At 37.9% G+C, this 17089-nt stretch overlaps 1 protein-coding gene across 3 annotated transcripts in view; it reads left to right on the top strand.

Moving 5' to 3' along the window:
• The window catches only part of CDC20B (cell division cycle 20B), a gene marked incomplete at both ends in the record, with an annotated part of 62572 nt that overhangs the window by 32254 nt on the left and 13229 nt on the right, over positions 1-17089 (top strand). For all 3 annotated transcript variants that reach the window (XM_079916774.1, XM_079916773.1, XM_079916772.1), the window contains 5 exons: positions 481-574; positions 7266-7382; positions 11814-12010; positions 13092-13186; positions 15211-15436. In XM_079916774.1, coding sequence (XP_079772900.1) covers positions 481-574; positions 7266-7382; positions 11814-12010; positions 13092-13186; positions 15211-15436 — 729 coding nt within the window. The remainder of the gene's footprint in view (positions 1-480; positions 575-7265; positions 7383-11813; positions 12011-13091; positions 13187-15210; positions 15437-17089) is intronic.

Raw genomic sequence — 17089 nt, 5'->3', positions numbered from 1 at the left:
CCCGGACCGGGGCACGAACCCGTGTCCCCCTGCATCGGCAGGCGGACTCTCAACCACTGCACCACCAGGGAAGCCCTCAACTTTATTGTTTTGAGGAGGTCTTTTAATTTCAGAGAGTACTAGAAATACGACATTTCAGTTCTTGCAGGCTTTGATGATGTCACTGGCATATGGTTGGTTTGTGGGCTAAAAGGATTTTTAGACCAGAAGAATAAAAGAGGATTTTATTGTAGCTGAGTGATACCCTCCCTCTGGAGTTGTTGGGGAGATAAGAAATAATATAGCAGTAAAAGGTTCAGCACTGTGTTTATTACACAGTGGTTAGCTAATAAATAATGGCAATTATTCTAGTTTTGGTTTCGGTAATGTGTAGACTTTGAACTTTGTAGTGAATTAGCAGCTTTAATTCTATACCATGCAACACATCTGAGATGTACACATATGTTTCTGAATAAGTAATCTCTTTGTGTCTGTTTTCAGAAATGCTTAAACCAGCTATTATCGACCCAGAAAGTGGCTCAGCAGATTAATGAGAAAATGCAGCTCTGCGAGCAATCCCAATGCATTTGGAAAGGTATGGACCAAAGATTTTCTGTTTGTTCTTCTTTCCTACCCTCCTCTCTCCCTGCCTCCTTCATTTCTTCCTTATCTTAAAATATTTTATTTTTATATTTATTAGAACAAACTCAACATAATTGTAAAATGTAGATAATTCTCGTGATCCTCTGTCTTAACCATCCCTACCAACACTTCCTATTTCCCAGAGGCAACCACCCTTAGCTCTTCCAGCTATACCCCCTGCTATTTACATCTATGTTCTAAATAATGTTTGTAAACTGCTTTTTTTTTTTTTACAATTTTAGACTTTATCACAACTTTCTAGCATAGTAAGAACTTAGCTCTCCTCCTGTTTCATTCACCTCCCTCAGTCTATTTATATTACACTTTTAAAGAGTAAAATTAGTATTTAACATTTACATCATATTACTATAAAACTATTATTTCCTGTCAAGCCAAATAGTGTACTATAACTATGCCTCTTTTCTAGTATAACCTTTTTTTCCTAGACTTAAAAAGTTGCTTTATATTTTCATTTATTAGATACCTGTGAAATTATGACTGTTTTCCCTAAATGCTCCCATGTTTTGTTCCACAGCCATCAATAACATTTTCCACGTACCCACCCACGTCAGTTCTTGTTTTCCTTGGTGGCCTCCTACCCAGAGCCTGCTGAACACGCTGCTCTCTTGGCCAGTCCCACAGTTGTGATTCTGGGACTTCTCTTCTCTGATGTTAGATCCGCTATTTCCAGGCAGCCATGTTGTGCTCCTTCTGGGTTTGCTGGTCTGAAAGTGTGCTTACTCTACTTTTACACTTGATTCATAGTTTGGCTGGCTACAGATTCTAGTTTCACTCAGAATTTTGTGAATAAAGGTATTGCTTTATTGCTTTCTGGCATCCACTGTTGCTGCTGAGAAGTTATATGATGTTGTGACTTCCTGTCCTTTGTATGCCACCTGCTTTTTCTCTCTGAATGCACATAGAAAAATCTCTTATTAGTGTTTTAAAATTTCATGATGATAAAGCTTCGTGCAGAATAAAAAAAAAAAAAACCTCATTATAACTGACAAGCCCACCGGTAGATCTTTTCAGTCTTGGAGACCTATGTCTTTTAATTCTTGGAAAGTTTCTTGAAATATTCTTTAGTAATTTCTTCACCTTTGTTTCTTTCTTTCTGAAATGTTGACCATAATTGTTGGTCCTTCTGGATTAGTTCTCTTATTTTTTTCTATTCTATTTTTCATCTCACTTTTTCTTCTACTTTGTAGGTGGTTACCTCATTCTGTCCACTAGCCTTGAGATTAAAGTTTTTATTTTGGCTATCCTAGTTTTTATTTTAAAGTTTCTTAGACACTGTCAGGCCTCTCTTTCTCTCTCTCTCTCCCCTATACCCCTTCCTCCCTCCCTCCCTCCCTTCCTCCCTTCCTCCCTCCCCCCCTCCCTTCCTTCCTTCCTTTCTTCCTTCCTACCTCCCTTCCTTCCTTCCTTCCTTCCTTCCTTCCTTCCTTCCTTCCTTCCTTCCTTCCTTCCTTCTCTCTTTCTCTCTTTCCAGCATCCTGTTCATGCTTCATGTATATACTATTTTCTCTTATTTCTCTGAAAAAATTTCACATACAGTTTTGGAAGGATTGCTCTTCTTCCTGAATTGTCTTTCTTTGCTTAGCTCCTCCCACAGTAGTTTTGGTTTCCCTCTTTCAGAGTGAAGAAAGCTTCAGTGAAGCTTCCTGAAATGTGTGGTGTTCTGGAAATAGCACTAAGGTAAAGACCTGTGACCTGCCAAATTCACTATGACAATTTTCACTCTATCTGTTTTTGCTGGTGCTCTTGAGTTAAGAGGCTGTCATTTTTTGGTTTATTCAGGGAGTAAACATCTGGTTTCTTTTGACATGTGCACATGTGTGTATGTACAGGGTGTTTGTGTGTGTGTGTGAACTTGACAGTCTTAAAACCAAACTCATCTCATTCTAAACCTTCCCTGTGCCTCTGAGCCCTGACCCCTTGTGGGGTTTCTGCAAGACAAATCAGCTTGCTTCTCTTCACCACGGCCCCTCTATAGGCACTTGAGGGTCATTTCTTATGTTCCTCCTGGTCAGTTATCAAATCTTTATCAGTTTTGCAGAAAATTACTATAATGTCTTCGTACTGCTATTTCACTCCCATACTCTTTGTTCTTATCTCTTCACACCTTAAAAAAGTCATTTGCTGTCATTCTAGTGAGGTTGAAAATAGGAGGCAGAGGAAATACACTTATGTGGCCATTCTTCGGACTTGACTTGCAAGTCTGTTGCTCTGCTTTAGGTAGATGACTTTGGTGGCAGCACTGAGGAAGATTTGAAGGGGCGGGCTGTTGGAAGCAGAGTCTAATTGAAAGGAATGTTCTATGAAGGGCTCTGTTCTTAATTCTTTTAAGGGGATTTAAAGTGTGAAACAGATTCCACATAAGCCAGGTAACTACTCTTAGGCATGTGGATCACTGGGACAAATTTTATCCAGGTGCTGTGCATATGAAGTATTTCTTCATGCCTCACCCATATTTGCTAAGACTCTGAAACCTCACAGTAGGCACCTCCTGTGCCTTGTAAGTATACCTATCGGGGCCAAAGCTGGTAGAAATCTTTGGGTGGTGATGTCATGTGTGCATCAGGGCGACTCTGCAGCCATGCAGTGGGGAGATATTGCTACTGTGGCAGTTTCTAGAAGGTCCTCCTTCCATGCTGCATTCAGTGCTCCCAAAGTCAAATTTACCCTGCATCCCATGTGTTCTCCTTCCTACTGCCTCTTTCCATCTTGGAAGCCTTTGTGTCATTCATGAGATTGTTATCATAGTTGGAAAATAATTGATTAGGAGCCTAGCTCTGTGAGAGAAACTTAAGAGAACTAGTGGTTCAACTCATAAATGCCAAGGAAACTTGCCTGTTAAATTTCCCTCTGGGATAAGATAACTTTGTGCATGTGTATTTTTCATGCCTCTGTTTCCCAGCAGTATAAAAGGGACAAAAACAGAGTTAGATGCATAAAAATAGGCACAAAAAGTTTCAGGCCTGCTGAATATTCTTTTGGGAGGTTTGGGAATGTACAGTTGGATGAATGAGTGAAACTTATCCTTTACTTCTTTATTTTAGAGTTATAATTTCTTAAAAGCAAAATAAAATATCTGGGGACACGTCTTACCTTAGCTCTCCCATTTCTTCTGATCTGATCAGCAACAAGTTTGTGTTTCTGTAACATGCTGAAGATATGATGTAGAATAGAAATTGTATATTCTATAAAGGCAGAAAGAATGTACCTGTATTATTTTGTTATCCTAGGAAATCTATCTATCTCTGTGTATCTATGTATTTATCTATCTGTCTACAATCTATCCATTCATCCATCCTATTTTTTAGGAAGTTTTGATTCACAGCAAAATTGAACAGAAAATACAGAGAGTGCTCCTATAACCCTGCCCCAACACATGCACAACTTCCCCCGCTATCAACATCCCACACTAGAATAGTACATTTGTTATCATCAATGAACGTACATTGACACACTGTTATTGCCCAAAGTCCATAGTTTACATTAGCTTTCACTCTTTGTGTTGAGTATTCTGTGGATTTTGACAAATGTGTAATGACACGTAGCCACCGTTATAACAGCACGTAGAGTAGTTTCACTGTTCTAAAAATCCTTTGTACTTCACGTATTCATCTCTCCCTCTTCCTCTAACCCTGGCAAACTTTTCACTGTATCCATAGTTTTGCCTTTCCTAGAATGTCATTTAGTTGGAATCATACAGTGTGTAGCCTTTTCAGATTGGCTTCTTTCATTTAGTAATATGCGTTTAAGTGTCCTCCATGTCTTCTCATGGCTTCATAGCTCATTTCTTTTTAGCACTAAATGATATTCTGTTGTCTGGATGTACCACAGTTTATTTATCCATTCACCTATTCAAAGACATCTTGGTTGCTTCCAAGTTTTGGCAATTATGAATAAAGCTGCTATAAACATCTGTGTGAAGGTTTCTCTGTGGACATAAGCTTTCTACTCACTTGGGTAAATACCAAGGAGTGCGTTTTCTGGATTGTATGATAAGAGCATATTTAGTTTCATATGAAACCTCCAAACTGTCTTCCAAAGTGGCTGTACCATTTTGCATTCCCACCAGCAATGAATGAAAGCTCCTGTTGCTCCACATCCTTGCCAGAATTTGGTGTTTGTCAGTGTTTTGGATTTTGGCCATTCTAACAGATGTGCAGTGGTGTCTCATTATTGTTTTAACTTGCAATTCTCTAATGAAATATGATGTTGAGCACATTTTCTTATGCTTATTTGCCATCTTCTTTGGTGAGGTGTCCAGATCTTTTGCCCATTTTTAAATTGAGTTTTTTGTTTTCTTATTGTTGAGGTTTAAGAGTTTCTTTGTATGTTTTGGATAACAGTCCTTTATCGCATATGTCTTTTGCAAATATTTTTTCTCAGTCTGTGGTTTATCTTCTCATTCTTTAGATATGTCTTTTGCAGAGCAGAAGTTTCTAATTTTAATGAAGTCCAGCATATCAGTGATTTCTTTCATGGATCATGCTTTTGGTGTTGTATTTAAAAAGTCACTGCCAGGGAATTCCCTGGCGGTCCAGTGAATTAGGACTCAGTGCTTTCACTGCCATGGGCCCGGGTTCAATCCCTGGTCGGGGAACTAAGATCCTGTAAGCTGTGTGGTGTGGCCAAAAAAAAAAAAAAAAAAAAAGTCACTGCCAAAACCAAGGACATCTAGATTTTCTCCTGTGTTATTTTCTAGGAGTTTTATAGCTTTGTGTTTTACTTTTAGGTCCACGATCCATTGTGAGTTAGTTTTGAGAAGGGTATAAGGTCTGTGTTTAGATACATTTTTTTAAATTGAAGTATAGTTGATTTATAACATTGTGTTAGTTTCAGGTGTACAGCAAAGTGATTTGATTATTTTTTTTTCCAGATTGCGTGTGGATGTCCAGTTGTTCCAACACCATTTGTTGAAAAAACTAACTTTTCTCCATTGTATTGCCTTTGCTCCTTTGTCAAAGATCCGTTGACTGTATTCGTGGGGCTCTATTTCTGGGCTCTCTATTCTGTTCCATTGATCTATTTGTCTGTTCTTTTGCCAGTACTACACTGTCTTGATTACTGTAGCTTTTTAGTGAGTCTTAAAGTTAGATAGTGTAGGTCCTTCAGCTTGGTTCTTCTCCTTCAATATTGTGTTGACTTTTCTCCATATACTCTTTTAAAATCAGCTTGTCAGTGTCCACAAAATACCTTGTTGGGATTTTAACTGGTATAGCACTGAATCTATAAATCAAGGTGGAAAGAGCTAACATGTTAATAATACTGTACCTGGAATACATGTACCTGGAATATGTCTTCATTTATTTAGCTTTTCTTTGATTAGAGTTTTGTAGTTTTCCTCATATAGATCTTGTACATATTTTGTTAGATTTATACCTAAGTTTTTCATTTTTGAGGTACTTATATAAATGGTATTGTGCTTTTAATTTTAAATTCCAATTGCTTATTGCTGGTATATAAGAAAGCAGTTGACTTTTGTATATTAATCTTATATCTTTCTATAATCACTCATTAGTTCCAGGAGTTTTTTGTTGATTCTTTGGGTATTGCTTTTTTTTTTTTAATATAGAACATTATGTTAGCTTCAGGTGTGCAATGTAATGATATATTTGTATATATTGCAAAATGATCACCACAATAAGTTTAGTTTACAACTGTCATCAGATATAGTTACAGAATTTTTTTCTTGTGTTGAGAACTTTTAAGATCTACTTTTTAAGCAACTTTCGAAGATGCTGTACATGCTGTACATTAAATTCTCATGACATTTATTTTGTAACTGGAAGTTTGTACTTGATTTTTTTTTTGAACCTTTATCAGCAGTGCTTGAGTATGTATTTCTAGTAACCTTGTAGTTCTGCCCACAACTGCAGGTTTTCATAGCTAACGTTGCAACTATGAGTAACAATCTGGCTTCTTGGTATAGCATTGTGAAGCTCTCATTCTTTTATTAGAAACCATGTGGTCCTAGGACCACAAGTTACCTGGGTGGGGCTCATTTCCTGTTGATCATGTCATTCTCAGTTTGATTACAAGCCAAGTGGTTGGAAAGATGAAAAGACAGTGGCTTATGGTTTAGGCTTAGTGGGGTCATTTGATGAGAAGTAAAACTGAGCACAGGATAGAACCTTGAATTCAGATAGTCATGGGTAACACTAGCCAAAAGTAACTCTGTGTGCTCTGGTACAGAAACAGAGAGAGAAAGAGCCAAAATCAATGACTCAACAGTCTTATTGACAAAGACTCAGAGTAGGGCTTAGGTCTATTAGATAATTGTTGATGTTATAGATACATGGATATGTGAACATTACTTTGGTTTTAAAATCTCAAGTGACAGAATAAATAGTCAAAGCATGATGTAGTGTCTCTGTGTGCTCCCCGCAAAATCTGTCATTACATTTAGGCCTGGTATTCATGTGCTTTTTATTAGAAAATGTCAATGAATATTTTTTAAAAAATTGTTTAAATTAATACTGAAGTCTTTTTCTTCCTTTCCTCCCCCTGCAACTTATAATTCAATTTTATCATGATGACCACTTTGTTTTTCACCCACTTATCTCTTAATACCTGCAAGGATAAAGATTTTGTTTTCAGGATTATAGTGTAGAACTGTTCATTTCTTGTAGGCTGCAGTGATGGAGTCAGAGATGAATACTTCCACATTCAAAGGTTCAGTGATATAAACTATTCCATACTCCAACCAGAGGTGAAGATTCATCTTACCGCTCTTCGAAATGACTATTGTAAGTTATTGCTTAGATCATGAATTGAAAAGTTGAAATGACAAAATGTATTCTGTGCTCTGGCATAAACTTGAAATTTTATTCTGGAAGAACCAGATGGCCTTGTGCCTCATGCTTAAATGGTGTACCATCCAAATATGGTTAATATAGTGGTTTTTTCATTGTGGAATTTTCATGTTCAAGAATGGGTATTGTTGGTCTTGGTGAGGCACAAGAACTACACATTATGTTTTACTGTATTAGAATGAAGTGTATACTACCAAACGTAAAATAGATAGCTAGTGGGAAGTAGATGCATAGCACAGGGAGATCAGCTAGGTGGTTTGTGACCACCTAGAGGGGTGGGATAGGGAGGGTGGGAGGGAGGGAGACGCAAGAGGGAAGAGATATGGGGATATATTTATATGTATAACTGATTCACTTTGTTATAAAGCAGAAACTAACAAGCCATTGTAAAGCAACTATACTCCAATAAAGATGTTAAAAAAAAGAATGAAGTGTATAAATGGTGGCCTGTTCTTATTCTTATATATTATTTATTTACTTATTTATTTACACTCACAACTTTTATTTTTTATTAAAAATTTTTTTTTATTGGAATATAGTTGATTTACAATGTTGTGTTAGTTTCAGGTGTAGAGCAAAGTGAATCTGTTATACATATACATATATCCATTCTTTTTGCTTATATTTTAAACATGGATAAATCTTGTCAAACAACCACATTGGCTCTTTGTCTCTAGCTTCTTCTTATGTCACTAGCTTGTGATCTAGTTGGGAAGATGGGACTAACCCACATTGACCTGCTACCAACATGCCAATGTAGAGTATAAATAATAAATTGTGGGGTTTAAGGAGTTATAAGGACTATAAGTAGTTTGCTGATCTTTGGATTTGTTCAGAAAGGTTTTGTGGAGACATTCAGACTTGAGATGGATCTTAAAAGATGAGTAGGACTTGGAGGAGTGGAAGAGAGAAGATAGAGCATCTTCAGTGGTGTTAGCAGCATGAACAAAGGCAGGGTGTTGGTAATTCATGGTAATTAATGGCAATGAAGAGGATACACTAGGGACTAGTGAATAGGAGGTGGATGCAGATTATGGATATATTTCAAACCCTGATGTAGATTTTTAGATTTGTTGTGGGAATTCTCAACTAGGAGAGATATCAAAGGAAAATTCATGGCAGAGTATGCAGAATGCATTTAGCAGGAGAGCTACCAAAAAGTAAGGGACTGTTTTCTCTCCATGAGGAAAACTATATGGGAAGAGGGACAAGTTTAAGATTATTCCACGTTTTGAAGCAGGGGAAGGATGGTGTCACTGAGAAGACAAGTTAGCAGGAGAAGTCATGTGAGGAGGGAAGATTATTCTTGCAATATTACACTTGAAGAGACAGTGAGATATACAAGATTTTCTGGCAGGTTATTAGAAATGAGGTTTGTAGTTGAAAGAGGGGAAAGGCTAGAGTGTAGGTCAGATGAGTATGATTGAAGTTGAGAGCCCTGGTGAGCTCTCCTGGTGAGGGAGAAAGGAGCAGAGGGGAGAGGTCTGCTTCTCGGGAGCATTCACAGAGAGGAATGAGCAGGAAAAAGCAAAATCATTAAAGGGAACAGTTCTCCTACCATTCTCCTCCTATACCTCTAAGAGAATTTATTGCCATGACTAATAAAAATTGAAGAATTCATTTCAATAGATGTTTAAAAAGCACAACACTCATGTTAAAAAAAAGCAAACAAAAACCTTTTGTGCCTACTTCCCCTTCAGGCCATAACCCCTTTTGTCTCCTCCCTTTGACAGCAAAACTTGTCAAAAGATGTCTATATTCACAATTTCTTATTTCTCTCCCCATCGTCTTTGAATCTGCTTTAGTCAGTTCTTAAATCTCACCATTCCATTGAAACTGCCCTTCCAAACATCACCCAAAACTCTTCATTTCTAAATCCAGCAGTCACTTCTTGGAGCTCATTTACTTAACTCTATCAGCCACATTGGAGGCAGTTGGTCACTCCCTCCTGCTTGATATTGCACTGTCTTGGTTTGCCTCCTAGCTTTCTGTTCACTCTTTCTTAGTCTTTTTTTTGCTGGTTTCTCTTCCTCTTCTATCTCTCTGCCTCCTAAATTTTGGAATGCACCAAGTCTCATTCCTTGGACATCTTTTCTTTTTGACTTCTATTCTATTTTAGTTGATCTATTGGCTTTCTGGCTATATCTCCTTGTATTATGTTTTTAGTTGTAGCTCTAGGGATTGCAATGCAATCTAAACTTTCTCAGTCTACTTAGAATTACTATTGCATATTTCACACAATATGTAAAAATCTTGCAGTCATATGTGTCTCCCCAGCCCCCAACTTTTTTGGGACAGTTACTTTAGTTGTCTATGTTTTAAATCTACATGCATTGAAAACTCCACCATCGTTAAGTTTTACTTTAAAAAGCCATACGTATTTGTGTTTTAAATATTTTAAGAGAGAAAAAATTGTCCTTTATATTTACCCAAATATTTACCAATTACAACATTCTCCTTCATTCCTGAAGATCCAAATTTCCCTCTTATATAATTTCCTTTCAGTCAAAACTTCTGTTAGTATTTCTTGCAGATCAGGTCTGTTGGTAAAGACTTCTCTTACCCTTATCATGATATTTTTGCTTGATGTAGAATTCCGGGTTGTCAGATGTATTTTTTCAGCACTTTAAAGATGTTCCACTGACTTCTGGCCTCTATGGTTTCTGGTGAGAACTCCTTTGAAACCTTGCTCTCTTGCTTCCAAGACCTGACTCCAATTACACATATGTTAGATCTGTGGATATTATCCCACAAATCCCTGAGGTTCTGTCCATTTCTTTAACATTTTTTTCCCTTCATATTCTTTATTTTATTTAATTAATTTATTTTTTAAATGTTTTTATTGGAGTATAACTGCTTTACAATGGTGTGTTAGTTTCTGCTTTATAACAAAGTGAATCAGTTATACATATACATATATCCCCATATTTCTTCCCTCTTGCATCTCCCTCCCTCCGACCCTCCCTATCCCACCCTTCTAGCTGGTCACAAAGCACTGAGCTGATCTCCCTGTGCTATGCGACTGCTTCCCACTAGCTATCTATTTTACATTTCCTCCATGTTCTTTAGATTGGATAATTTGAGCTTTCCCTGCACTTACAAGATTTGGGGTTAGGCTGAGATGTGTGTGGGTTTATACACTCACAATTAGAGGATGCCTTTCTGTGGCTCCCCTCCCATCCCTCCCAGGCTTTCTCCTCACACTTTGGCCATTTCAGCCTCCTTTCTCTGGTTTCTTTGACTAGCGACATGGTGGGCTTTCTGTCAGAGTCTGAGCTGCTGGTGTTACTCCATGATTGGGGCCCACCCTCAGGGTAAAGCTGTGTGAAGAAAAAAATGGAAAACTCACCCCTGGGCAGGTTGCTTCTCCAAGTTTTCACTCCCTTACATGGTTTACCTGCTTTTGCTGATTTTCTAGAGTTCTCAGGTATTTGTTTTTTGAATTTTGTTCAGAGTTTGTAGTTTGCATCAGTGGGAAGGATGAGTTATAGGGGATTAGACTGCTCTAGTGAAACTGGTGTGCTTCATAGTTTTGTACTGATATGTGTCAATCAGGATAGGAGTTTCTGTCTTATAAGAAATAAGATAGGGTACAGTTTAGTATGTGGTCATACAAATATGGTTTCTCTGAGCAATCATATGATTTTTATAGAGTAAGATAGAGAATACTACTAAGAACTTCTAGATATAATAAATAAGCCAGAGATCACCTCTTCTAGATATACTGTAATTGGGTTGCCTTTTGATTAGCAATGATGGTGTCATCTCCCATATGTATATTCTAGGTCTGAGGATGTCTCCATAAGAATTACATGCTTTTAAATTTTAATGATCTGTTAGATGAAATCCATTTATATTTATAATGGTAGATGAAACTGCCAAGTTTTCTAAATGCCTCTAAGTAAGTATATAAGAGCATAAATGGTAAGTGTTATTGCTTATTACACTGTGTATCTTTTTTTTTTTTTTTTTTTGTGGTACACGGGCCTCTCACTGTTGTGGCCTCTCCCGTTGCGGAGCACAGGCTCCGGATGCGCAGGCTCAGCGGCCATGGCTCACTGGCCCAGCCGCTCCGCGGCATGTGGGATCTTCCCAGACCGGGGCACGAACCCGTGTCCCCTGCATTGGCAGGCGGACTCTCAACTACTGCGCCACCAGGGAAGCCCTACACTGTGTATCTTGATACAAGATTCTATTCCAACTTTCATTTTTGAACTTCTCATGGTCTACTTGGATCCATGATTCTGTTTTCCAGCCGACCATAGGGAAGTTATCAATCTTTCTCCTCTACCTATAAATAAAGTTATTTGAAAATATTTTTATTTGGCTGTATAATCACCCTAATTTGAAATGCTTTTCTTATAGATCTGAATATCCTAGACTGGAACTTGCATAATCTTGTTGCTATAGCCCTTGGATCTTCTGTATACATCTGGAATGGGGATAATCACAATAGGATTGAAAATATAGACTTAAGTGTCACTTGTAACTATATATCTTCTGTGTCCTGGACAAAAGAGGGAACCTGCCTGGCAGTTGGCACCAGCGAGGGAGAAGTGCAAGTACTGGTCAGCTTTTTCTTTCTCATAATGTGTTCTGTATAGTTGCTAGATAACTGAGATTGACTTTTAATAACAGCTTATTATAAAATAAAGAAACTATAGTAGATGTGGTACTTGAAGCTATGAGGAGTAAGAGGATATACCATTTTGGGTCTTTTCTGAATGGTGTTTAATGAGGATGTAGGGGTACTCTGCTTAGTTTTTTCACACAAGCTTTCTTTCTGTCACATTTCCTTTTTCCCCCTCCGTTCTTTCTCTCGGACTAAAGTTGGACTTAGGAGATCCCCAGTTTTAGGACTTTGGAGAGAAGAAAACAACCTTCCAGTCTTCCTTTCTCACCTTAAGCCATGATCAGGAGTAGAGTTACTTAAAATGAGTGAATTTTTTTTCTAATAGGCTCTCTGAAATGGGAGCTTACCAAGTTTCCATCAATCTATCTAATTTCTCATGTACCGTTATTGTTATTGTTGTTTATTAGCAATAGTGTAAACAGTATCGCTCAGGTGTTCAATGACTTTGGAGGGCCACAGATGGCTCTACTGTTTTCTCATCTCTGTAATGATACTGGATACTATGAGGGTTATGTCATGATTTCTTCTTATGCCAAAGTTCTCATTCCTAATATGGGTCAGAATATCATTGATAGCTGGCAGAAAAGGAGTCTCTTAGCAGGAAATAGAATTCCTGACTTTACAAAGTGTCTAGGCACTCAAATTTTATTTGTTGATAACTATAGGTGAATTTCCAGGTTTGGAATTCCCACAGTTTGAAGGAACTAGAAGTGTCATAGTGATTCTTAACCCTTTGCAGCCCATTGACTTCACCTGGAGAACTTTAAAATAAATGCCATATCCCCAGGCTCTTACTCCCACCATTAAATCAGAATGGCTAGCACCCATAGCCTGCTTCCTCAATGATCCTAATATGCAGACAGCATTGAAAACTGCTGACTAGGGTTAGAGGTGCTGAACTTTCACTTAGCATAAGGACTGGCTATATCAACACTAGTTGGCTATCAGGCCTTTGAGAAGACCGTGGGTTGTGAAAATGCTACATAACCATGCTTGTTCATTTTTTTCAGTTATGGGATGTGGTCACTAAAAAGCGACAGAGAAATATGCTTGGTCATTTGTCAGTAGTTGGGGCTCTAAGCTGGAATAACTACATCCTTAGCAGGTGAGTAGTGTCTTACTGGAACCAATTATATTTGCATCACCAATTGACTATGGGTGCTGAGTGAACAGAACTGCAATATTTAAAACCAAAACCAAAGTAAAACAAAGCAGACATGATTAGTAACAGTTATGATTCTACCTGTCAGGTATTCAGACCTGGTGCTATAAGCAGTCCAGTGGCCGCGTGTACCATGGTGGCTCTGTGCCTAAAGCATGTACTCATACTGAGATGTGACGTTCAGGATTCATTAGATTGTTCAGATAAAATGTAAAACTCTGTTTAAGCAAAAAGTTTCTCTGTACCAAGTAATACCTACTAGAGGGATGTTTTTCTGAAATGGGTATTTATTGATATCAGTATCACTAATTTGGAATATGTTAAGCTTTCTGGGGGGCACATTTCCAATTCACAGACCCACAGAGGTTAGAGCTGGAAGGAACCTCATAGATTAACCAGTTCAGTGATTCTCAGACTTGAGAGTGTGTCAGAATCCCTGGAGGGCTCCTCAAAACCCAGATTGCTGCTCTCACTCTGGGAATTTCTGATTCAGTAGGTCTGAGGTGTGCTGATAATATGCATTTCTAATTTCCCAAGTGATGCTGACACTTTATCACTTTTGAGAACTACTGATTTAGTCATCTAACTGCTTCTTTTTGACCAGGAACGTTAAGCGACTTGTCCCTGTGAGCCTACATAATTGGTCTAAATACGTATTTAATAACAGTCATTCATCTTCATACTGTATTTCTTAAAGTAGATTTAAATTTAAATAAAATTTGAAGCCTTTTACAATTTCTTTAAGTAGCACAGATGTAAATTTGGTATTTTAATACCTTGTGATTATAGGCCAGACTTAAAACTACTTAAGCAAATTGCTCTTATATAGACCTAAATATTTACCCTGTGAAGTTGTTGTACTCTGGTCAATTCTATACTCGAGTTCCTTTTACAATCTATTTACATTGCTTAAGTTTAGTTTCATTATCCATGAGGAACATGAACAAACACTTTCTTATAATCATAGCAGCTAACATTTTAGAATACTCTGTGCCAGGCAATGTGCTAACTCTTTAGGTGTGTAATCACGTTTTAATCCCTGCAATGACATTATAAAGTGGTTTATATCCCCCCACCCTCTTCTTCTGAGGAGTAGACTGAGACACCAGCCTGAGGTCACATGGTTAACGTAAGGGGAAGAGTCAGGCTTCGAACCAGGTGGTCTGGCCACAGAGTCCATACTGTTCATCAAAATGCTATCTGGGCTGTGCCTAAGTTGTTTTTAAAAATCTGATACTGCGCTTTGAGAAACTTCAGAAATAATTGTAGGCAGTTATTTACTTTCTCCTTGGAGAAAACTAGTCCAGAAAGAGTTCATTATCTTTGTGAGACAGGACCCTTATCATCATTTGGATCCGAATCACTGAGAGTGGAGACATTATCCAGTGATTTTGAATCATATTGCAGTTTGCTGTGACATTCAGATAGTTTTATATTCTTTTTAGATATTAGTAGCATGAGCAAACTAATAGTAGATCTGTAGATTAATAGAAAAAGGAAATAATACATTTTTATGTCTAACACATATATCATACACATATGCCATTTCATTAAGATAATATGAAATATTCTGAATTCCAGAAAAGTAATATTTCCTGGGTTCAGTACATAAACTACTATCTGGGAAAATATGATAATCTTCTAAATTTATTTTTTCCATGCCTGCATTAAAGCCATTAAAGTTAAAGCCATTAACTTTAAAGCATCATATTAAAGCCATTAGAGTTATCTTTCAAAATATATCTTTTAAATATCCAGTTTTGAAACTCTGCCAAGCACATCTATTTCACTTGTGGGAAGAATCACCCAGGCAGAATACTCCATCCTTATTAACTCAAGAAATGTCTATGTTTTGAATCTGTCCTAAGGGGTCTTTCAGGAGTTTGAACAATACTTTCTGCATAATGCTTATGCAGCATTAGGGCTCAAGTTGTCTGTCCTAAACCTGCCCCTTTACCTCTGGGCAGTGGGTCGAGACTGGGCCGTGTTTATCATCACGATGTTCGGGTAGCCCAGCACCATGTTGGAATTCTTCACCACAAGCAAGCTGTGTGTGCCCTGAAGTGGTCGCCGGGTGGCAGGCTGCTTTCCAGTGGCTGTAGTGACGGACTGCTGACTATATGGCCCCATGATCCAGGTGTGAATGCACAGGGTCACCCGCTAAACGTCATACCCCAACCTACAGCAGTCAAGGTAATAAATCCAACAGTTTTGAAAGGTGTGCTTGCGCTGGAGGTTAGTTAAGCATGGGGCATCTGGTGTAAAGTTAGTTAACATATAGTTTTGCTGAAGTGACAAGACAAAAGATCTGCAGAGAGCTGTTACCTGGAAAGAGCTGCTTACATTCTTCGATGTCTTATCAGAAATACATTGAATTGAACTAAGAGTTTCTGGAGACCTGGGCAAGCCAAACCTTGTGGCAGCTACTACCTGGGGAATCATAAGAACAGTCACTAGTGTAAATACTTTCACACTCACCACCGACTAGCCAACTAGTATAGCAGGAGCAGCAGCAGACTCAGAGGTTGACGTCTGTGTGATTTCTCTCATGATGGAGATTCTAGTTTTGCCAAAACAGCGTGTTTATAGTAAAAGCTAGCTGGAAGTAGGGTATTGAAGAAAATGATTGCTAATAAACACAAAGATACTCTCTAAAAAACATAAAAATATTCTATGATGAAACTGGGATCCATGAGCTCAGGAGAATTTCTCAGCCTTTTCAAATTGTATGCAAAATTTTGTGTTTACTGAAATAGCCCTCTTATCCAGCCCAGTCAGGGGTGTAGCTGAATGGTTATTTAAAAAAGACTACTAAGGTAGGTAACCATAAGATATGATACATATATATTGCAAATATTTTATTTCAACTGAAAATTAAATTGTACATTTATTCACAATACAAGGTCAAGGTCTTTACTTTGAAGGTAGGTTGACTGATTAGAGTTCTTCACTGTCTTTCTTATATGAACTACAACCATATTTCACTGTTTACGTTTTCTATTTATGGTATTTATTCTGGTTATCTATTGTTATGTAACAAATTACCCTAAAACCTAGTGGCTTAACACAACGATTATTTTATTATCTCTTATGGTTTCTGGGGGTCAGACTTTGGGAAGGGCTCTTCTCAGCAGTTCTGGCTCAGGGTCTCTCATGGGGTTGTAGTCAGACAGTGACTGAAGCTAAAAGTGCTGGGAGCTGGCGCAGCTGTTGGCTGGCTAGTCATCCTTCCCTCTTCATGTGGTCTCAGAGCTTCTCCACATTGGGTCACTTTGGGCTTCCTCACAACATGGCAGTCTTAAGAGAGTTGGACTTTGTGGCTCAGGGCAACAGGGCCAGTGCTTCAGAGAACAAGGTGAAAGCGGCATCACCTTTTATAACTAATTCCACAAGTGACGCAGTGACACTGTTGGTGCATTCTGTTGTTTGTAAGCCAGTCACAGCCCTCCCAGATTCAAAGGGAGTAGAATGAGATTCCACATATTGATGGAGGATGTTGGTAAAGGGTATGTGGGATGGGAGATTAATTTTTAACTCCAATTAAGCTTAAACTCAGGATGAGATTAATGTACTCATTTGATGCTGGTGTTATAAAAAGTTACAACTATTTGAAACCTATATCAGCACTTCTGAAGCTTGGAATTTACCTAAAAAAATAATATATGAGAAACAAAAGACATATGCCAGAATGTATTTATTATAGTATTCTTTTTTTAAATTTTAAAATTTTATTTATTTTTTATACAGCAGTTTCTTATTAGTCATCAATTTTATACACATCAGTGTATACATGTCAATCCTAATCTCCCAATTCATGACACCCCCCCACCCCCAATTTCCCCCCTT

The sequence above is a fragment of the Stenella coeruleoalba genome (assembly GCF_951394435.1).
Source record: "Stenella coeruleoalba genome assembly, chromosome: 3".
Lineage (NCBI taxonomy): Eukaryota > Metazoa > Chordata > Mammalia > Artiodactyla > Delphinidae > Stenella > Stenella coeruleoalba.
This window is presented reverse-complemented; position numbering and strand designations above follow the sequence as displayed.